A 24,818-nucleotide genomic window follows, 5' to 3' on the forward strand; every position below is an offset into this window, starting at 1 on the left:
GACACTTACAGAATTTTAGTCTCATGGAAGTTGTCTGTATTGCAATGACTGTTCCATGCATTTTACATTACAGCTGTCATAGCTGCTGTTCACCCTTCTTTTCCCTAAATATTTCATATACTCTAGCTTAATGTTTTTCAGAGAAACTGAGGTCCAGAAGAGCAGGCAAATCTATTCACCAGTAATGTGATTATAAATTGCAAACAAGGCTAGAAAGGTAAAATTAAAAAAAACAAACAGGTACTTCTGTGATTATTATATTCTGGTCAGAGTCTATCTTGGATAATCACTTTTTAGACACATGTTTTTCCTTATAATTCAGTTGCATATCAATGAATATCAAAAATGTTATGGTTATCAAATTTATACATATTTGTGTCTGTTATGTTCTGCAGTGTTTCCAGCAGTTCAACATCATAGGAATTGCTGCAGCTGAATTTAATTTTAATAAAGTTTATCTATAGATCATCTAGCATAGGAAATATTGAAATCCAAGAGTCATTCCAGCAGTGGTATTATTCCTGTGTGTGGCATTAGGCATTCCTAAGTCTCACATTTTGCTTAGCACATTACATGCCATCAGATGCGCATGGGAAAAATGTGTTACAAAAATCAACAGGGATATCAGTACAAAGGTGGCTATATTATAGACTGACTATGATGCAGTTTTCATTAAAATAATTGTTCAGAAAAATACAAACAATAACTATTAAGTTCTTTAAAAGTTGAAAAACAATGCAGATGAAAAACCTGTAGATGCTACTGATAGGAATATTTGTCCCACATGCATACATTGTGAAGGTAACCATGGAAATAGAGAAATGGTGGGAGGAATAGCTCATATACTGGTTTATTGCTCCATTTCCAGGTTCTAAGTCTGCTATGATGATACTTACTTCTCTTCAGGAACTGCTCATTGTGTGCCATGCCCTTCTTTGCCTCTTTTAAAATAGCTGATACAGAAATCTTGCTTTACTAGGAAAATGGAGGATACATGGTAACTTACCTGAGTAAAACTCAAAGAAGATAAAAGTTTTACAATGTGTCAATAGATCTGTATACTCACTGGAGCCTTCTCCAGGCTGCAAGCAGTAAGTTAACAGTTGTTTAATTTTCCTCCATTATTACCTCTGTAGGTAACAGTTCCCATACAATGTGTGGTACCAACTTGGGTTTCTTCCTAATAAAAATGTACCCAGAACAGGAAGGTGAGAAAGCTCCAAGAAGCAGGAGTGACCCTGTCACTCATCACAGCAGGAGGCTGGATCAGCTCCCCTCTCTTCCACATAGAAATACCAATCTCGCTATTTATAAAAATGTACTGCATCATTTAAAACTGCAAAACATTCAGAAAATAGGAAGCCTGGGGTATGTTTTATTTGCCTCTTAACTCCAAGGTAACTTTCAGTCTCTTTTTAACAGTCATCTAGATTAAACTCTTTCTTTTTTAATGAAAATTGAGATTCATAATTAACACAGTTATTCAGCTCATAGAACCAGAGTCTTTATATCAGGTACCAAGTATTAGGAGATTACAAAAAAAAAAAAAAAAAAAAAAAAAAAGAGGTGATAACATTATGAACATTATGTAGGCTTGTGCTTTACTTGTGTACTTCTACAGGAACAGTTTATGCCCTTTGAGATATGAGTGATCTCTATCATGGTCAAGAAGTAAAACAGAAAGTTTGTCTCTGAAACATAAACATTGGGGAAGGTATTCTTCCTAAAGTCCTACTGCCACCCCTTCTACAAAAATAATTTAATTATATATTATAATTTAGTATGCCAAATATTTTTGTATCTACCTCAAAGTATACCTTATTGTAATTGTGTATTTTTTCATTAGTAGCTAACCATTTTGCAGACTATAAAAAAGAATATAATCTTCTGATTCTCATAGTACACTTGCTCATCAGAAATGACTGTACAATAAGTAAACTTTATATCTTTATTTTGTTTCAGATATGTGTATATGAAGGCATTACCAATAACTACTGTAGAGAAAATATGAATATAGTTTTCTGTACAACAGTTCCTTAAGATTGTTCTTTGTTACTGTGTTTACAGAGTTCAGGACAACTTTCACTTGCGCAAAAAAGCTAGCTGTAGAAAAGGAAATAGCATGAAGGTGTGTACAGTAGGACTGAGGGTGAATTTCACTGCATGCAGTGGTTTCCTTATTGAGCTGTACAGTCCTCAGTAAATGAAACAATTTGCTTTGCCCTAGTAAACCAAATGCATCCCATTCTGCAATTCTGCATGGGATGCTGTAACTTTCCATCATCTACTACCATGACACATGCCACAATCTATCACATATATAGCAAAGCACTTGGAAAAAATCAGGTACATAATGGTCATCAAGTAAGTTCTTAGAGGGTGGGGATGATGACAGTAATGTACATAAATCTGCAATTTTGAATTAGGAACACTACTATACTCAATAGTGTGTGTGTGTACATACATATATATCAATATTTATCCTTACTTAGAGCATTTTTAAAAACACTTAACACCTTCCAATATCTAGTGAATACATTTTTTATTTCAATATAGTTGTTATTTTCCATAAATTTGACATTTATGAATAGACTACTTGTTTACCAACCTAAATTTCTGCCTAGACCATATTATAGTCTACTAAAGTAATTTAAATACTTAAGCTTTATTGTCAGTTCTTATTTTCTCCTGTTTTCTTTGACCTATATTACTTCCAAAGTTTGCCTTTTGATTATTATTATTATCTTTGTAACCTTAGTTCACAAGGATATGTTCACCGAAACGCTATAAATCATTTTATATGATAACTCTCACTGATTACAGTGAGAGTGAGCAGTGCAATGCAGACTATTCCTGGAATATAGGATACATTTTAGTCTTACAGGGATACATTTTAGTCTTACAGGTGGAGAAAATAAAGGTTCTGTGGAAGAATGTGTTTTTAGATATAAGCCTGGTTTTTGTGGTTGTGTTCAGTTACTGAAGACAGTTGTTTGGGGCTTTTTTGTTTTGTTTTTCACAAGTGCTAAGGAAGCTGGAAGATGTAATTGTGAGGCCATTCTTGACAGTCTTTGATCAATCATGGCCACCAGAAGTGCCCAAAGACTGGAGGAAGGCAAATGTCACTCCTATTTTCAAGAAGGTCAAGAAAGAGGACCCATGGAACTACAGGCCTTTCAGCCTCACCTCCATCCCTGGGAAGGTGTTGGAGCAGCTAATCCTGGGAACCATTTTCAGGCACATAAAGTGCTGGAAGTCATCAAGAGTAGTCAACATGGCTTCACCAAGGGGAAGTCATGCTTGACCAATCTGATAAACTTCTATGATGAAGTGACTGGCCTGGTAGAAGAGGGGAGAGCAGTGGCTATTGTTTACCTGGACTTGAGTAAGGCCTTTGACACTGTCTTCCAGCAGGGTGGTTGGACCAGATGACCTCCAGAGGTCCCTTCCAACCTCAACCATTCTGTGATACTTTTGAGTTGTTTTTGCAAAATCTTTAAATCCCTTGTCTGAAAAATCTCAAAATGCTTTACAGGGAGTAATTGAATGTCACTTCTCCTCTGAGGTGGGGAAATCTACTAATTTTATAGCTGGGAAAAACTGAACAATATCTTATGGATAGCAAGTAGAAGAGTTGAGATTATTGAGAAATCATTACTGCATCTAACTTGGATCTTCTCTAGTTTCCTAGCACTATCCATCTGTGACAATGAGGATGACATTAGGAACTGAAAGGAATGATTAGTATTACAGTTAATAGTTTCTATTATTATTCTTTATGTGTTAACTACAACAATATGGAAAAAAAAACCAAATAAAAGTATAAAGGAGAAGGCTAACACAGAACACTTGGAAGGATCTACTTCTGACGCTCTAATATTTTTTCCTGTTATTAGACACAGATTAATTGATATGGCACATACTATTGATATGATGTCCACATATAGCAAAAATAGCAGCACATGAGTAGCAAGAACTTCAGAAACTGGTATGTTTTTATTTAGTTAGCCAGCCAGAATTGCAAGTTACCTGAAGTGGCTGGAAGAGAGGAAGTGTCTGTAGTCCGCAGAAAACCAAGTTACACTTGTAGACCTGCCACCCCTTCTTTTTTGATTAGATAATAGAATATTTTGGTTGAATTAAATATGCAGTGTAGGTATACTGATTCTTTCACTAATTAATTGCTTGTTTTTATCAGCCAAGTGTATTTTAAGTACCTGACCCGGGGAGGAGGTATAAAATGGCTAATTGCTTCAGTGAAGCAATCTGTCCTGTTGGTTTAATAACATGGCTGTAGTTTTAACTGATGGAATTCAGTTGAAATCCTAGGTATTATCTCCTCTGTAGTTCTTTCCAGGGGTGTTCTTAAAGAAAAGTTTACGAGGTTTAAGTCTTCACTGACAGACAATTCTCAGCATGAAGAAATTGCCTCCACTTACTCTATAACTTGCTGTTATATTTTTAGCAAAAGTGTTGGGAGCTATCTTCTGTAGTTTCAGCATATTCAACTTGTATTAGTGACATGTGATCACTGTGCTGTTTGTTTTTATAGAAACCAGATTAGTGTTTGAAAATGAAATATTAATTTTTACTCTTTGGTAGTTGGAGGAAGGGGCTTTTTACTTTGTTCTTAATAATCACTAGAAACTTCCATAATCTTGGTATGAGAAAGTGAAAAACATATTCTTTTACTAATCAACTTGTTCTGTAGCATCTCACTGTAATTTGTGCTCAATTTGTACAGCTTTCACAATGGAAAATAAGGAACATTTGCTGCTTTTCTAAGTTAAATACTGTTTTTATGGAATTACTGCAGCAAGTAGTAATGCTGTATGAAAAGAAAAACAATTCCCCAGAGAGAAAGAGGCACTAAAATCCATGCAATTATACCTGTACTTCTTTGGGATGTTTGCTTTGGGGAAAGATAAGGAGAAGGAAGAGAAAACAAACAACATATTTGTGGGGGTTTTTTAAAGGCCATCTAGAAAGTGTGATGAGTTACTACAAATATTTAACAGCAAAGTTATCTGTAATATTGACTCTTCACAGTGGTTTCCTATCAAAAGCCCTATATATTTACAGTTTCTTGTTGAAAAGCATGTTTGAAATGGAGGGAGGGGAAAAGAAGGATGTTGATTTTTCTGAGCTTCTCATCCAACACTGAACCAAAAAATATTTTCCTATAATGCTCAGTAGCTTTTGATTTTTGATGGAAACTGTAATAGGAGAGGTAAGATAAAGCCAATTCTTTGGCTTCTCAGTATCTTTCACAATTATGAGAAAACATTTTGGGCTGCTGCTTTGAATTCTGCCTCATTTTGCATCAACTAAAGTTGTTAATCTGTGGATTTATTTCAGTGACTTCAATGGGTAGTATAGCAGCAGCAGCTCTTTGCCTTACATCTGCTTATTTCATCTTTTAAATGCATATCTATTTGGTGTCTAGAAACCTAGTCTATATTGTGACATACTCACTCTTACTGATAAATTCAGCTATGATAGAAAAGATATAGGAACCTACTTGCGGTGGGTTGACCCCAGCCAGCAACTAAACACTCACCAGCTGCTTTCTCACTTCCCCTGCAACTATATGGGGGAAAGACCAAAATTGTTAAAAACTCATGAGTTGAGATAAAGACAGTTTAATAAGTGAAGGAAAAAAGAATAAAAAATGATACAAAGGCAGTCAGTCACCACCTCCCACAAGCTGACCAATGCCCATACAGTCTCCAAACAACAACTACTTAGGGAAAACTCCAACCTCTCCTCCCCTCCAGTTTTATTGCAGAGCATGACATTATATGCCATGGAATACCTCTTTCATTAATTCAAGTCAACTGTCCCAGCTGTGTCCCCTCCCAACCTCTTGCCCACCCCTAGCTTACTCATTGACAGAGGTAGAGCAAGAAAGAGAGGCAGCCTTGACACAATGTAAGCACTGTTCAGCAACAGCTAAAACATTGGTGTGTTATCAATATTGTTTTAGTCAAATCCAAAACACAGTACCATATGGGCTGCTCTGAAGAAGGTTGACTACATCCCAACCAGACCCAGTACACTAATTAAGAATTTTCTTCACATTTTACATGACTTTTAGTAGTTTCAAATGTGTGAAAATATGGGGTGGTTATTTCTTGTTCTAACTTAGAGACCTGGCTGCAAGGAATTGCTTGGTAGACGAAAACAACATTTTGAAAATAAGCGATTTTGGAATGTCTCGTCAAGAGGATGATGGAGTTTATTCATCATCAGGCTTAAAGCAGATTCCTATCAAGTGGACTGCTCCAGAAGCTCTCAACTATGGTAAGGATATATCTTATCTTTTTGGTAAAAAGAATATACAGTATAAGGTGCAAGGGGACTATAACATGGACAATATTTGAGCATATATATATATATATAATTTTTCCTTTTTCCCAGTTCAGATCAACAGTTGTTTAAAATATTTTAGTTACCTTAAAAATAATATTTCAGCCTCATTTAAGTTATGTAAAAATACTGTTTTCCCTTCAAAAGAACAAGACAGCAACATCAAATTCGATACTTATTCAACAGTAAAATAATGCTGTGGTTATGTTGTTAAGTTGTTCCAGTGAGTGGGAAATACTGCATATTTATGGCTTTTTTTAAGAAAAAGGGCAGAAGAATTTAACATTCTAGAGCACTCTATCAAATAAATGATTAAATAAATCATTGTATTGGAGAAAAAAAATGCTTTATTTTTTTTAAACTGCAGCTTTTGTTTATATATTACTATGCTGTTATGGGGGAAAAAATCTATTATTTCTGATTGAGTGAAGTGGTCCATAATATAGTAGTTTGAAAACAAAAATAAAAACATCTGGATTTAGCTTTTTAGCTTGTAGGTAAAAGTAGAAAAAAAAGTTCTTCTAAGTGAGCTGTGAAGAAGCAGCAGCATATTAAATGAATGAGGTCATATTTTGAAAACACTTCGTTCAACCTATTCTTTACTTTTAAAAAGTACATTTATTTTAAAAAAGTAAAATTCTTTACTTATAAAAGGTGTTTTGAATTTTTATTTTCAGTGTTTCAAAAGTACTTGTAGTTTATTTGATATATAATAGAACCCCTTTCTCCACAGCCATACCAGTCCAGCAGGAAACTGGCTTTTATGACACCTTCATTTTGTATTTATGAGACTATGCTATTTTCCACACCATACAGAAGAATGCATAGCTGATTAACATATCTACTTATTTGCTGTTTCCTAAAATGAATCAACACCCAGCCAGTTTTAAGAGTTTTTCTGCAGTGTTTGGACGATAACCTGTCTCAAACATTGATTAAAGTATTCAGCAGTCTAATATTCAGCTTTCAAAATATGGTCGAAGCTTTCTGTGTCTAATGGGTTTGCATGGCAAGGTTTTGGTAGCAGGGGGGCTAAGTGGTGGCTTCTGTGAGAAGATGCCAGAATCTTTGCCCATGTCCATTGGAGAGAATGCCAGCCAGCTCCAGGACAGACCCGCCACTGCCCAAGTCCAAGTTAATCAGCAATGGTGGTAGCGCCTCTGTGACAGCATATGAAGGAGGAGAAAAAAAAAAAATATCTACGACAGTGTGAGAGAGAATCAGAACCATCAGTTACCATCAGAAGGTAACAGAACTTAAAAACGAGGCTTTAGGTTTATTTTTTGTGAAATTTTCTCCTGAAAATGATGGGGTTTCTTCTAAAATTCCATATTATTTCTAACATTATACCTGGCATTCTGTTACCAATGAGGTAGTATAACAAGTTTTATCTTCAAGTAAGTTATGTTTTATAGCATATGACTTGCAAATTGTGAAAATGAATTATTTTAGTTCTGATACCCCATTTATCAACACTGTTGAAATCCACTATAAATCTGCCAAAGCCTTGTCATAGGCCTACTTTAGGCTAACACAGGCCTATGCCTTAGCAGGGGCCAACACAGACTTCCTCATCACTCACCACTATCTAGCATAAATTCCTCATAGTTTGTTCATAGTTGCACCTCTGGGGAATCTTTTTTCTGTTATGGAGGATTTTAAAGTAGGTATTATCAGTTTACTGAAATGAAACTTCTGCTGCAAAAAGCTTTGATAGCAAACCAAGATAGGGTAACCGGAAGCTATAACTTTACTGTCTTGCCAAATCTCTGTATTTTGATTGGGCCTGTCACGCTTTGATCATGTGCACATAGAAGCTAATAGCAATTATTGGATAGGTAACATAGTGTTATAACTATAAAAGACAGCAGCACCTCTTGGAAAGAGATAAGAATCATCCATCAAGACCCTCTGTCTCCCACTGAACAGAATAGCACTTAGCCACTGATTTGATTTGGGTGACTCAGCAAGCTGAATGTGAGGTATCAAACTGCTATAGCTTATTATGTTTTGCTATATTTGTGTACAACACATGCAGATTAACAAGGATTTATCGTGTCCTTCCTTCTCGATCCCATCAAAAGCAGCAACGAATCATCTTTCCATTCAGTTTGCCCAGGAACCCAGCTTGATTCTCAGCCTAGCTCCTTCCCACAAAAAAATGGGCAAATACCTGGAGACTTATCATTTGCCATCTGAAATAATTACTCCTATAGTTCCTTCTCCCCTGAATATTCTGATTATAGAGCTTATGTCTCAGTGATTCTAAGTCATGTTATCATTCAGGTATTGAGATCCTTGAATGATGAAGGCTGTCTATTCAATTAGTACACGTACTTTAAAATTAGTTCATGTTTACTTCTGTAGTGTGTTTACATGGCAAGGTTTTGGTAGTGAGTGGGCTACGGGGGTGGCTTCTGTGAGAAGCTGCCAGAAGCTTCTTCTATGTCCATTGGAGCCAATGCCAGCCAGCTCCAAGACAGACCTGCCGCTGGCCAAGGCCGAGCTAATCAGTGACGGTGGTAGCGGCTCTGTGATAGCATATTAAGAAGGGGGGGGGGAAATATCTGCGCTAGTGGGAGAAGAGAGGAGTGAGACTATGTGAGAACAACAACTCTGCAGACACCAAGGTCAGTGAAGACGGAGGGAGAGGAGGTGCTCTAGGCACCGGAGCAGAGATTCCCCTGCAGCCCGTGGTGAAGACCAGACCATGGTGAGGCAGGCTGTCCCCCTGCAGCCCATGGAGGTTCACAGTGGAGCAGATATTCACCTGCAGCCCATGGAGGACCACACACCAGAGCAGATGGATGCCTGAAGGAGGCTGTGACCCATGGGAAGCCCACACCGAAAAAGGTTGGCTGGCAGGACTTGTGACCCCATGGGGGACACACACTGGAGCAGTGTGTGAAGAACTACAGCCCGTGGAAGGACTCACGCTGGAGAAGTTCATGGAGAATTGTCCCCCATGGGAGGGACCCCATGCTGGAGCAGGGGAAGAGTGTGAGGAGGAAGGAGTAGCAGAAACAATGTGTGATAAACTGACCATAACCCCATTCCCCTGCACCGCTTGGTGGGAGAAGGTAGAGAAATCAGGAATTAAGTTAAGTCTGGGAAGAAGGGAGGGGTGGGAGGAAGGTGTTTTTTCGGATTTGATTGAAATAAATTAAACTAATTTTCCCCAAGTTGAGTCTGTTTTGACCGTGAGGTAATTGCTGAGCAATCTCCCTGTCCTTATCAAAACCCACAAGCCTTTTGTTATATTTTTTCTCCCCTGTCTGTTTGAGGAGGGGAGTGATATAGCAGTTTTGGTGGGCACCTGGCAATCTGCCATGGTCAAACCACCACACTATTTTGTTTGATGCATGTTTTTTTGATGGATCATTTTTTCCACTCTCTTGAAAAGTGCAAGTTAAAATAATTGGTTTGTGTTTTGCCATTCTAATAATATGGTCATAAGTATTGTATTATTTGCATAGGTAAAACTGAAAGTGTTTAAGGATACCAGAGTGAAACAGAACTTAATGCACAGTATTTCAAATCTACATGACAGCCATTGAGCATGTGAGTTCTAACTAGCAAAATTTAATGGTTGGAGGAAAATGAGGAATACAGTCATTTGGTCATTACATGAATGATACAGTGCTGAAGAAAATAAATAAAAGTGCCTTTTTTTAAACACTTATAGATTCACCTTACATGACATTAATAGCAGTCACAAAAATATTGTAAATTAAAAAATTCAGGTTGAGAAGTCTAGAAACTGGATTAAGGCAAATGAAACTGTTAGAGTTGTGTATGAAGTCATGAATTAAATCTTGATGCTACTGGAGCATATGAAGATTTAACCTTTAGTTCAGTGGTTATTCTTCAATGCCATTCCATGCCATTATTTTTACTTGGGAGTATATGATTTCCATCACTTCCAGCAACTGAAAAATTGCTTTAAACACACTTAATAAAATTACATATTTAGGCCAAGGTTTAGGGCATTTTTGCTTCCAGTTATCTCAAAATTAAAATGCACTTTTAATGTATGTTTTTCCAGTACTACTTTTACACTTCGTTGTAATCTTAATAAACTATTGTATTTGTTTATGAAAGGGTATGCCCTTTTTTTCTCCAGAGAATTAATTTTACAGAAGTTGTACTTTCTTTTAAAAAAAAATCACTTATATCTATCAAATTACTTTATTGAAAAGTTTTAAATTACTGGATGCCAAACTGAAGAGAGTTGATATATAGACAAGAAAACTAATTTTACTACAAAAAGCAAAGTGAATGTCCCTAATTACTGTCTACTAATCACACAAGCTAATGTAGAGTGGTCAGCCGGAAGTGATATTTAGTTTAAGAGTAAACTGAACTTTCTGACTTCAGAACAGTTATCATATCACCAACTGTTGCTATAAATTACATGTATTTTCCTTTTTTCTAGTGTAAGTGGATTTAAAATGTTTAGCTGAAAATTTGACACAAGCTATGGGATTATAGGGCCTTTCTGGAAATGCGGCAGAAGGAAGGGGAAATAAGAGAAGTGAGTTAGTTTGGTTTGTTTAATGCTCAGAGATGAACAAACACACATTTGCAAACATGTGTATGTTTTTAAGTCTAAAGACTCTCATAGAATGTAACAAAGAAATACAGTCATGAAAAATTATGATAAATGGATTTTTAAGGTAACATTTTCATGGGGCCTGTTACAAAGGGCTAGGAGCCTACACTTTCTGATATAACGTGCATCTTGATGTGAATCCATCAGGGAAATAGAAATATCTCCCCCAAAAGCTGTCCTTCTCCCATAATATAAAGCTTTCATTCCACAAAGAGGTTTGGATTTAAATTATCTTAATTTTACCATATGTCTGAAGCATAGTTGAATATAGTAGTAGGCCAGATTATTTATTTGTAACCTGATTGGGTGCATTAGTTCTTCAAGGTCCAAATTAAACAACAGTTGAAGCAACTGTAGATTCATTTCCAGAGAACAGTTTCTCAGAGTAAGAAACCCAGGTCCTCTTTGCAATTAAGAACTACAATGACTTTAGCTCCTCTTGGAGGATTCGTGTTATATTAGGGAACTGGAAAAGGTACATTTTTTAAAAGTATGTTCAGAGTTGAAAGTTATTATAAACAAGGAAAAAAAAACCTGACATTTTTATGTCCTTTTATATTAAAAGATAATAAAAAATATTTTTGAGCAGTAAATGGAAATAAATTCTTAACTTACATGGAAAATTATCAACATAGTAAGATCTTCTCAACCATGTGCTTTGTGTAACAAGTCTCTGTCAAATTACAGAACTTTAGGTTAGCTTATATTATTCCTAGATATTAACTTTTAAGATAATTTATGCTTACAATTTGAAATACAGGAGAACATGATATCTGAAGAATGTTCATTAGGAGCTACCGCTTTATTATGCTTAAAGCTTGCCAAAATAACACTTACCTCTGCAGAAAATATGTGGCCATAATTATGTAATACATTAATTATTCTCTAATTTAAGCCACTGGTTTTCTTTCCTTTCCTTAGGGAGATACACATCTGAGAGTGATGTATGGAGCTTTGGAATCCTTTTGTGGGAGACCTTCAGTTTAGGAGTATGTCCGTACCCTGGAATGACAAACCAACAAGCACGAGAACAAGTGGAGAAAGGTAGTTAACTGTAGGGAGCAAAAGAGATGCTGTGTAGATCCATAGGGCTGTAGATACATACAGTATAAAAAATGTCAAAGAAATAACATATGGGTTATTTAGCTACTTTAGCAAAAATATAAGATTACTTAATTGCTGTTTAGCTTTCTGGGAGATGTAGTGTGATTTATAGACTTATTGCAAAAAGGAAGATAATGACTAGTGACTTGAGGACAGAGTTATAGCATGTTGGCTTCCATGGCTACAGAACTAAAAGGTGAAATGGAGAGGAGGGATTGATTGCTGTGCAAATAAAGGCTTTACCAGAATAAATTAGTTAAGATAATGCAAGTGGAAATATTCCAAACTGCTAGGGAAAAAAATTATATCATTCTATCATCTTCTCTATTAAAGTATTTCAGACAAAATTTTAAGTTATGGTGGAGATTGACAAGCTGGTTGAACAGCAAATGCCACGTATTTTTTCCCTTTTACAAAATAATCAAAAGACTTAAATAAAAGTAAATAACTGTGAACAGGGTTTCAGGTCTTTGATTTCATCATCTTTAGTGGCATTTCAGGACTCTTTATCCTCTACATATTTCTACTGCATAATATTTTTTTAATACAACAATATTGAATTTTGCTAGTTTCTTTTTAAATTTGTCAATATGTATCATTTATCAATGCTATATATTTTTCCCTTTTTTGTGTACCAGGATACCGAATGTCAGCACCACAAAATTGTCCAGAAGAAATATTTAAAATAATGCAGAGGTGCTGGGCCTACAAACCTGAAAACCGGCCAAAATTCAGTGAGATTCAGAAAGAGCTGTCTTCAAGCAAAAAAAAAAGTGACATAGTGATGAACTAGTGCCAACTCAGTCTGTAGGACTTTATTTTCCAGTAAAGTAATATTTCCCCTTAAACAATGCATTTATACAACATTATTTGCAATATCCTTCTAACTACTTTAAAATTAACTCTTTTTTTATATATACAAGTCTACCAATGATGTCTACACCTGCATTAAAGACATATTCTGACAAATGCTGTATATCCAGTCACAGTAATATTGTCATTTATGATACACATAAATAGAAAGGCACATATTGTGACTGTGGATTCTATCTATTTTACAGCAAGTAAATGCTAGTGAAATTTTTCAGAGGTTTTCTACATTATGGTGGGTTCTCTCTCTCCTATTCCTGTCTCAGATATCAACACTATGGCACTGTAATGTGGTGACTGTGTCACACGATGGCCTTAAAAGTGAAGACAGTTTTTGATAAGTATATCAATGAGACACTTTTATATTTTTTTAAATTCTTTATGCAACTGATATTTTTAAATGATACCTTGTTTAAGGATGAAGGTCAGATTCTGGATGTAAGGGGAAATCCAGAATTTTCTTTTCTAGAAAATTGAACTACATGTGTATTTCTTATCACATTATAGTAAATACTTCTGACTTTGGATGTGATTTACTTAAGCTTCTGCTTTTTTCCTATGAACCCATCAGAATTCAGTGATATGTCTCTTTTGCAATGAACTACATTTATTTAACAAACAAAAAAGCCAATTTCAAGTCTTGACTACATGTATGTTGTTAACAAATATTGCAAATCATCTGCCTTACAAAAAATAAGTAAAAGCAGTAGGTGCACACATGTAGAAAAGGTCAACAAGAAGTAGATTTGCTAAAGATAGCAGCATGTTATATATAACAAATAGGATTAGTTTTAGAGGAGTAAAAGAATGTGAATTACTAGATATGCTTTTGATCCTGTTTTTTCCTTCAATTTGCAGTAATTCTCAGTATGCAACTGAAGCCTGCAAAAGCTAAACAAAAGTACATTCCATGCATAGTATCCAAATAAAAACACTGCTTCTCTATGCCATAAGGAAATATGTTTTAAGCCTCTAGCAGACTGATCGAGGCAGAGTAGAAACATTAACCATTTAGCTTTTTAAAATCATTACAATCAGATTTCAAAAGACTGGGGACAGTAGAGCTGCAAGTGCCAACAAGAAGGAAAAAGTTTGTATAAAAAATAACATTCCTACAGAAAGAATAAAGACTCAACATTCAGAGGAGGAAAGGCACAAAGTTTGTTACTATGACTCTTGGTTTTCTTTGCAACTTGGACTATCATGTCCCTTTGTATCTTCTACATAAAATTATAATTGGAATATATGTCCAGGTGTAGAATTTATGTGTTAATTCTGATTTCTTTAATTTTCAAGAATTTGTATATTACTAGCCATTTTAGAGCACCATGTTTTTAGACATCATTTAGGCAGGATTTATGTCATGCAAAGGGGAGGGGAGATTTTCTCGACCCCTAGTGTTTGATCTGTCTATCAGCATCCCAAGAAAGGCAAGACCCTTGTGCCTGACCGGTCTGTCAATGTCCCGCTATAGGGACCCTTCACTGAGAAGTCCTGCTGGATCAGAGGGCGATTTGACTGACTTGTTCAGGGAAACGTGCCAACAGCATAAGGGGGACCCCTCAGCAGGTCTTCCCACTTTATTCAAATATGTTACCCGCTGCCAGCAACTCCTAGTGCCCACGAAGGACTAACACTAACACTTTATGGAATAATACTCTTTATTAATATAAACTTGTGACAGAATAAGGTTCGAAGATTGCAAGTAACTGCAAGTAAGCTTTAAGCAATATATCTAATAGCAGCTAGCATAAGTTAGTCATAGAAAAAAGTTCTTACCCAATAGGCATCCCTATGGGGGAGATGACAGGTTCAGCCCATCGACTGATCCCAGAAGTTACGATGGAGTCTTCCCTAACTTCTTCCCTCATCTGTCCACTTTTTATGCTTCATAGTACATTGCATATTCATTCATCATACACAGGATTGGTTACAAGTTTCTCAATTTTAATGCAAATTAGTACACATCCTCAAATAGCACTACTGAAGTTCTCTACTAACTACACATGCTCCTCAAGCAGGATTTTGCCCTCTTTTGGGGGGACTATTTGAGTCGGAGGTTGTGATCTCCCACTATCTTTGTCCTACTGTTAGCTGTATTTAAAAAAAAAAAAGAATTAATAAAATTCTCAAATGAAGTTGACTGAGGTCACAGAGTGAAAACAGAATTAGGTGAAGTTGATACTTTCTTCCTCTGCCTTCCCAGAATTGAAAGCTTTGTAAGTAAAACTTGCAACAGCTGTCTTGGTGTTTTATAGGTAAATATGAACTGTTATCCAACAGGACAACATAGGATGCATACTGCTACTAGCAAAGAAGGATTGGGGGAAAAAAAAGTATTCCTAAATTGCCACTATTTGGAACTCTCATCTAGTTTTAGAACTACAAAAGTTTATAAATCAGCTACATAGCTGAAATTTTGTGAATAGGTTGAGAGACAGCTCATGCTTCTCCATTAAAACCCTTCTTCAGTTTAAGGCAATTATGCTTTTAAAAGAAAAATCACTTTGATAGAGGTTGCTTCTAAATTGTACATGTTGAGGCTATTGAGGAAGACATTTCCACCACTAAAAAAAATATTTAAAAGATTCACAGTACTGTCTTTATACAGTCAACTCAGTCATTTCAGTCTTTCTCAACATAAAAAAAATCCACAAATATTAAATGCAATAGCAAAACAGAATACTTGGATTACTAATATGTAAACTAGTTCTCTCTGAACTTGTGCTTCAATTATTAAAGAATCTTTCTGCTCTTTAAACAGGGCTGCAGTAGGCTAACAGCTGTAGCTGCACTGTACTGCTAAACCAGAAGAATCTGGCCCTTTGCACCTCCCAAACATTTCTTAACTCTGACAGCTCTACCACAGGTACTCCCCTTTCACTTACTTCAAGAAAGTTACTCTTGTGAGACAAAATTTCTGATATATCCCTGATTTTGTTTGACTCAAAAGTTTCATAGTGATGTTATACCTTTATACCTGTGGCAATGTGTTTGTATGAAAATTTTAGTAACTGTGAATCCAAGGTGAAACATAGTTCAAATCATGGTTTAATCAAGCTACAAACCCTAAATACATATAAAATTGTCTACATCATAAAAGACATCAGAACAAGAACATTCCCCACTGCTTAATTTACAATACAGAACAACCTTTTCCTATTCTTATCGAACACTATTAAGCCAATTAAGCCCCTTTCCAAAGGAATGATGTTGTCAGACCAGATCCAAAACACTACCTTTAAAATTAATACCAATTCCTCAGTTCCATTTGAGCTTCACTTTAAACATGCCTTCTACTTATCAGAACTTTCCAAATAGGATTAGTTTTCATTATTGTCACCCATTTTGCTTTTAGAAATCTGACCTCTTTACATCATATAACCTTTAATTATGCCAGTAATTATACAACCCTCCCAAATTCTGAGACTTGAAACTTCAAACAACAAGCACTGCTAAGTCAATAAAAGTCTACAGGGAACCCAATTTTTCATTAGGTGACTAAGTTGATATGGCTTAATGCATTTTAAATATATAAATTTTTTAGTTGAAAAAATTACTGATATTTTGAACAGCAGTATTGCTTCCACAAACTATCTGTTCAATAGAAGCATTTACATTTCACTTGAATTCTACACAGAGGTATGTGGATAACTGGCTAGCTGAAAAGGGTCACATAGACATAGTCCAGCTGGCTGGACAAAAATGCACATCGCTCTCAGCTTATCTGAAGTAAAGCAAAATACACTATCCTTGGCTGTTCTTGTTACACAATAACAGGAAGATCGCGGTGGGAAAAGAATGTTGCAGGTGGGAACAGAAAACTACAGAAGAGAAACTAGGGGCGGGCTTGGTATTTAGGCAACTAACCAATAATGAGCTTAACTTTTGTAATATGTATGAGCTAATTATAAGAAGGCATAAAAGGTGACTGTAAGAGACAATAAACGAAGTCTGCTGATCACTCATATTGAGTGACTGTGTCTTCCCTCCGTCGCAACAGAGGTAAACCTGTACCTTTATTCCTCTTCAGTTTTTCAGTGAAAGGAACTGCTGAATTATAGTAACCAATTCAGGTGCTTTCAGCTGTTTTGATATGCAGCATAGATGCAGCCAGGTTGTCATAGAGAAGATCTTGCACTCTGTATGGCACCTTTTTATAGCATGTTTATGCTTGCTACAAATCACTAATAAATTCACTGGAGACTGGAAGTTTCTTGTATCTCTGTATATAGCAAATTCATTACAACACCTGAAGTTGTAGTGCTTAAGGAAAGAGGAGAGATATGACATTATTGCCTTCCCTCTACCTTCTGCTTAGTCATGCCACAGATTCAGAGTCTTCAGTAGACCTACCAACTAGAAGAAAAATATCTGTTCCCACTGTTAATTGTATCATTACCTTTAACTGAGAACTTATTTTTTCCACAGAGTTTCCCACCTAATTTTAACTAAAATGCTAAAAACATGTAATAGAAAAACCTCAGAATTTAGGCTCACTATGTGGGACACAAAAGATAGGCAGATAAAGACATCTTGGAGACTGAAAGCCAAAATCAAGCACCTATCCATCCCTTCTATTAAAGAATTGTGTAGTTATATGCATATTCAAAATCCTTCCAGATACAAAAATTTGAACTAATAGTTGTAAGACTGCTATTATTTTCAACTACGTGTTAATTTTCCTTTGTATAGTTTTAGGTATCTGGAGAAGGAGGAGGGATGCTGAGGAAGGTGGGAAGGTTGATTCGCTGACCCACTAGCACACACAAGTTTTGACACTTCTAACCTTGAGTAGGGTACAGATAAAGTTTTCAAACATGTTTAAATTTTTTTTCAAATTTGTGCCAAAGTATGCATCATCAAGTTTAATATTGGGTAAAGCATCTTTTATACTCTTTGTTGTTTAAAAAATATGTTTGTGAAACAGATCGATAATGCATAACACTGGAAATGGGTATTCTTCCCAAAAGTACACATGTAAAAACCAAAACATTTGTGATTCATCTGCTTTTAAACAAGTATGAAAATGATAACTAATACAATTGTTAGTTGTCTGTCCTTTATAATTTTAAATAGATATGCATTCAAACTTTATTTATTTGCCAATTTTTTATATACTCTAAAGCTACACTTTTCAACTTAAGCTAGCTTTTTACTTTTGTATGCTGTTACAAAACAGAATTTCGGTATTCTTGTAAACTGCAGACTGTTTTTGAATAATTCTTTGACTTTTCTCCAGTCCCTCTTTTACTGCACCCTTCCAACAAATGTAAAATATTTGCATCAAGCTGTCTCAAATTTAATTTGATATTTACAGCACATATTTATTTACTTTCTTCTGTAGTCAAGTGGAAGATCAACTTTAGTAACACTGCTCTTGAATATGCTACTATACAAAACATTTTGTATTTCACAAAGAAAAAAATAATTATGTGAATTATGTTGTCAGTTTCTGAATTTAATACCTGTGTGATCCCTGCTTACAGTTTGACTGTCACTTGTGGCTACCTTTTATAATTCATAAGGGATTGAAAGAAAGAGTAACCCAACGGGCACAAGGGAAAGGACATGTCAAAACAGGCTCAGAACTTTAGGGCTAGAACCTTGCAGCTTTGAGGGTGTGAGACCATGTATATTTTTCCTCAAACCAGAACTGTGTTAGGAAGCTAACCTCCCCATTTCTACAATCATTTCCAGGTAAGAGGAATGCAGTAATCTGAAGATATATACAAACTTTATACTGTTTCTTTTACCCATGGCCTAGTTCTCTATTTACTTTATAATAAAACCCAAAATTTTACTCATATTACTTATATTTTAAACGCTAGTTTGGTTTTAAACCAGTTTCTTTAAAGACACTTTATGCTTTACTTAGAACTGTTGGGAGAAGGGTTTGCCGGAGTCAAGAAATTACTCAATATGAGTTATGCATCTTGCTCAACTTTATTAGTTTCTAACACTACTTATATAGACTCGATACACATGCATATTCGTAAAGCAAAAATATAATTGGTTAGTAGCGTATGGATAACTGGCTAGCTGAAAAGGGTCACATAGACATAGTCCAGCTGGCTGGACAAAAATGCACATCGCTCTCAGCTTATCTGAAGTAAAGCAAAATACACTGTCTTTGGCTGTCCTTGTTACACAGTAACAGGAAGATTTCGGTGGGAAAAGAATGTTGCAGGTGGGAACAGAAAACTACAGAAGAGAAACTAGGGGTGGGCTTGGTATTTAGGCAACTAACCAATAATGAGCTTAACTTTTGTAATATGTATGAGCTAATTATAAGAAGGCATAAAAGGTGACTGTAAGGGACAATAAACGAAGTCTGCTGATCACTCATATTGAGTGACTGTGTCTTCCCTCCGTCGCAACAGTAGCGTGCTGTTCTCACACCCCTAATTATCATGACTAAAATAAGCATTCTATCCATGTAGCTAATTGCGTTGCTATGCTTCAGCCTTGTGGTTTGCTACTTCCTATATTCCCATACTGCTCCCTATCTTTCTTGGCCCTGCACCTGCCTTCCCAACAGCTGTAGCTTGTTACAGCCACTGCCTGTTGGCACAACATAATTACTTGGTCTCAGGATTCAAGAATAGCTCAAGGCTACCTTTCTTGTTAACTTCAGCACAGCAACTTCAGCACAATTCTAATTACAGGCCTATTCTAATGCCAGGCCTGGATTGTGCAGATCTTTAGAGATTCTAAGGCCACACTTCTGCTTCTGCTTCTACAATTCCCCCTTTTTTCTTTTGCACAAGCCAGGCCTGATTGGTTATGTTAAAAACTACTCTCTTTAAACAAGAAAAAGCACAGCTAAAAACTAAAAGCATTACATTAATGATTATAACAAAGCGTATTCCTTCCATCAATAACATCTTTAACCAAGCTATTATCCCCAATCCTCTCAACCATTCATCAAAGGGATTATCATCAGCAAGAATATGCTTCATGTTTCCCTGCAGTTGTGACAACTTCTTGTGGATAGATATGGAATGATCGGAAAGGTTCATACAACACATCCCTTCAAAATCCTCACAACCGTGTCCATGTGCTAATAACAAAAAATCTACTGCAGCTCTATTTTGTAATGTAGCATGCCTAACACTATCTTCATCAAGCGATAACGAACTTAAAATCTGCAATGTAGGATTAAATTGTTTCTCTCCCCAGCATGCTAACCTTCGTATATTTTTAGCATTTAATGCTGTCATTGCTCCCAGCATAAATATGGAGGCTAGGACATTTGCTGTTACAGACTGCAGATCGACTCGGTCATTACATGTTTCATCAAAGGTGCGCAGTGCCCTCTGTGATCTATGAGATTGTGGAGTTATTTTCAATAAGTCTTTCATACGTGGAGCAAACAAAGTTAAATGCCCTAAATAACATGGTCCACCGACAGGATGCATAGGTATTCCTGGCCACGCTCTGTCCCCACATATCAAAAAGAGTCTCGGTGGCAACTGATATCCCCCTGATACATCTGTATGGAAACCTCCAGTTTTCTATTCACCCCAATTAGGTGAACCGGTTAGATTTTGAAACCCTGTATAAAACCCCCGTTCACCTTGACGTGTTAGCCATAACTGCCACGGGTCACCAAACCAAATTACTCCAGTGCCATTCACGGGTTGAAGTGGTGATGACATGTGGGTACAGTCTGCCATACCAGTTGCAGTAACATTAACATATTCAACAGGTACAACGCTAGCCAATAGGTCTAACTCCTGCAAAGGTAAATGATGTGGCTGATTTAAATTCTCAATAACCGTCTTCTGCCACGCTGCATTACGCATAGAAGGCCAAACATATTGCCCATTTGGACTCATACATGTACCATTCTGATTGGAAGTCAGATCCACTGTTTTAACATTCCAAAACCCATCAAAAATTGTTTCATCCACCTGTAAGGGAATACCAATTAAACAAGTTCTAAAGGGGTTGTCATCTTGTTGCAGACAAACAAGTCTGTTACTCCCGTGATATTTGCCCATGTCACCCATATGTTTGTTCTAGGCAAGATGTCAAAAATACCTTGGCCAACGGGTAAAAAATTCATCAAGACTGTAAACCAAGTCCACCACTTAAACATGTTTAGTCCTACAATTTCCACCTTTTTTTTTCTTTTTTTTTTTCACATTCCACCCCACAAATCTGTGCTCACAGATTCTGATGATGTATGCTGTCTCCAATCAGCATGGTATTACACTAGTCGTATGTTTTCTCTTGCTTCATGCCCGGTTACTAATCAAACACATACACTCTTTTCACCATTTACATTTAAGCTTTGGCTTACAGAACCATTTTACCCCACATAGCATACATCGGCACAATACCCACGGGTTACATCCCTTGCAACATAGACAGTTCATTCCATCTGCTCGCTCTGAGTCTTCTCTTCTGTCTTCTGATCTTGACATACAGGTCGCACAAACTTGCTAGGGACCCATCTAGGTCCTTTATCTGTGGAGATACAAAAATAACCTTTACCAATAAATAACAGCGGATTAGGTCCTTCCCATACACCTGAAGCCATATTTTTATACAGAACATTCAAACCAGGAACTGCAGCTGTTTGGTTCCCTCGCGCTGTTTGGTGATGTATAACAACAGGTGGTCCCTCTCTATTCTCCATAAGGGAGAGATAGTTTAAGGTAAACAACACCTTAGTCAACCGTTTAGTTCCATCTATGTCCTGCGATACTTTCTGTTTCTGAAGATAATCCTTCAGGGTATGGTTTGCCCTTTCAACAACTGCTTGCCCCGTTGGGGAGTGAGGAATCCCTTTAACGTGTTTAATTCCCCAAGCTGTCATAAACCTAGCGACTCGTTGACTACTATACGCTGAACCATTGTCTGTCTTTATTTCTACAGGTACTCCCATGACAGCAAACCAAGACATTAAGTGTCTCTCCACATGTAATGCCTTTTCTCCGGTTTGTGCAGTGGCCCATATAAAATGAGAATAGGTGTCAATTGTGACATGCACATACTTAAGCTTCCCAAAGTCAGGTACATGTGTTACATCCATTTGCCAAACCTGAAGTGCCTTCAGACCTTTTGGGTTAGTGCCCACCCCTAAACCAGGTCCATGATGACTACATGGAGGACAGGAGCGGACAATACCCTTTGCAACTGCTATGGGTATTTGATACTGTTGATGTAAAGACTTTGCATTTTGATGAAACATCTCGTGGCTGTTACGAGCTTCTTCAAACTTACTTGTTGGAGGAGTTATTGCCAGATAGCTGACTGCTTCATCAGCTCTAGCATTACCTTCGCCCAACCCAATGGTCCACTGATGACTTCTAATATGCATAATACTAAATTCATGTTTTCTCTGTCGAAGAGTACTACGCAGTTGTAGAAACATTTCACCAAGATGTTGGTTCTTTGTCTCTCTCAACAAGGCATCTTCAATACGCTGTACTACACCAACTACGTACAATGAGTCTGATACTATGTTTACAGGTGTGTTGTTCCAGCTTCCCAATGCCCAACACACTGCTTTCAGTTCTAAGGCTTGAAGGTTGTCCCGTGGTTCACCGGTGATCACTTGTTTCTGCCACTGATTATCGGATTGCCAAACACATGCAGCCTTCTTCATCTTTCGTCCTGCATCTGTAAACACCGTTGGCCCGTTAACTGGTCTTTTTGAGCATAACGGTCTCGCAATCCACTGATAATGTTCTAACATCTTCCAGAGAGGTCCTTTTGGCCGGTTGTTGTGTACAACACCTGTATAGCCCATCAAGGCTTCCTGTATGGCTGTTGAATGTCTCAGGAGCCACTCATAATCATCACCACGGACTGGAATACTGATATCTGCCGGTTCAGTCCCATCAATTTCAACAATCCTGTCTCTTCCTTTTCTCACCAAGGCCGCTACTGCTTCAGGGTGACTTAAAATACGATGTCTGGGTTGCAATGGCAAAAACAACCACTCTAAAATGATCGCCGTATTTTCCCCCTTTTTCTTTTGCCATTGCAAAATAAGGGCAAAAGGTGAAGTGGCAACATTACAAACCAAAAACGATAACGGATGATTCGCCATTCAGCGACCACACCAGCCAGTCTGATTCTTGCGGGACATAACTTCCAGGGCAGCCCGCTGTTCTGGTGAACAAGTTTGAGGACTGTTGGCTTCGGTGCCATGCAACCAGGATCGGAACAGTTGCAAATCATCGTTAGTTGGTCTCTTTGTTTGTCATTAGGGTGTAAGGGAATCATGAAAAAAAAACAGTCTTTCAAGTCTATCACAACAATTTGCCAAATCTGAGGGATCAGCATAAAAGGTGGAAGAGCAGGTTGCAACACTCCCATCGCTAAAATCTGATCATTAACCTTCCACAAATCATGTCCCAGTTATGTGCATCACGACTATTAATCAGTACTGGACAAGCTAACGAGCTGGTCACCTGCCAATCACCCTCCAAAATAGCATCACGAATAACACCAGACCAACGCTGTAGAATTGGATCTTTCCAATTTCAGCATCGGTGGGGTAGTTGGGCTAACTGGAGGAATTACAGGTGTTGAAGTAGTAGGCAGGTTCATTTCAACTCGCTTTACCAGTTTTCTTAATTTATCTATTACCTCCTGTAAGGATTTCTCTGTATTGTTATCACAAGGCTTTTCCCCGCCTTCCTCCCCAAATTCGTCCGATGATGTTTCAGGACCAGAAGGATACGACATCGGACGGCGCTTTTGCCCTCCCTGACGTGATTGGTGCAGCAGGACTCTCTGCCCCGCCCTCCTGGGGATGCTCAGCAGCCTCTTCCGGGTTCGGCTCAGTTACCGCAGGCTCTTGAGGAGTAACTTTTAGTTGTCCGCTGTCTTATCTAAAAGCTCCGGCACTGTTGAACACGCAGGGGCGGACATACCCTTCATAGGACGAGTATGCCCAACTCCGAAAAGTGTAGCCAAGAGAGAAGGCTTAGGTGAATCACCCTTCTGTTCCACCGGCTTTTCTACCACATCACCCCAACGCTTCTATGGCTGCCGCCGCTACTTTTTTTTTTTTTCCGCCTTCATAGTTTCCAGAGTGTTAACTATCGACCGCCACGTCACTCCTAACGCTTTAGCTTCTTTTCCTTCTTTGCCTCCCTCGATCGTAGTATCCCAGAGGCAATTTCCCACTACTCTCCATTCCGCAATACTAAACAATAACGCGGGCTCGGGGATCTTATTCTTTTTTCGTGCCCAGCGAACTAAGGTCTCCACTTCTGTCTCTTTAACGCCCTCCCCTCTCTTAAGGAGGATGCCAGTTAACAGTTTAATTGTCGCGTCTAATTCCATCGCGGTCTTCTCAGAGCTCCCCCCTCTCACAGAAAGGATATCAGCGCGGAGAAGCCCTGCCACGATTTACTCGTCGCGGTCTTCCGTAGTTCACAGAGAGGAATTTAGCGTAGAGTCCTGCCGCGATTTACTCTACGCGGTTTTACCACCAGCGGGGGTGCGATCTGCAGCTCCACGCCGAACTCTGGACTCCGCTTTTCGCCAGCAGCTGGGGGGATCCGTGGCGGTGGTTGGGCGGGCGAGCGGGGGGAGCCGCGGGGCACGGCACGGCACGGCACGGCACGCTGGCGGGGCGCGGGGAACTGTGCTGGTGTAAGAAGCAATCTGGCTAGCGAAGTACAGTCACTGGGTGTCATGATTTCAGAGTCAAATAATTCAGCAGGTGTTTGACTGGTTCAGATTGTAATCCATATTGTGTAACGGCTTGTCGCAGCTGCTGCATAAACTTCCAATCAAAAGGTTTCCATGCTGTGGCTGCTGAACCATCTGGTAAAGTGGTGGTCCGCACCGGACATGCAACAGCAGAAGCAGCCTGCCACTCTCCCGCCAATAT

The 24,818-nt window shown here is 37.8% G+C and overlaps 1 protein-coding gene across 5 annotated transcripts in view; it reads left to right on the plus strand.

The window, feature by feature from the left end:
- The window catches only part of LOC130141965 (tyrosine-protein kinase Fer-like), a 224,729-nt gene extending 205,385 nt beyond the window's left edge, over positions 1-19,344 (plus strand). For all 5 annotated transcript variants that reach the window (XM_056323318.1, XM_056323319.1, XM_056323317.1 and 2 more), the window contains 3 exons: positions 6,149-6,303; positions 11,903-12,025; positions 12,724-19,344. In XM_056323318.1, the coding sequence (XP_056179293.1) occupies positions 6,149-6,303; positions 11,903-12,025; positions 12,724-12,878 (433 nt within the window). In that variant the 3' untranslated portion in view covers positions 12,879-19,344. The remainder of the gene's footprint in view (positions 1-6,148; positions 6,304-11,902; positions 12,026-12,723) is intronic.
- Positions 19,345-24,818: the final 5,474 nt, after the last annotated feature.

This window comes from Falco biarmicus, chromosome W (assembly GCF_023638135.1).
Source record: "Falco biarmicus isolate bFalBia1 chromosome W, bFalBia1.pri, whole genome shotgun sequence".
Lineage (NCBI taxonomy): Eukaryota > Metazoa > Chordata > Aves > Falconiformes > Falconidae > Falco > Falco biarmicus.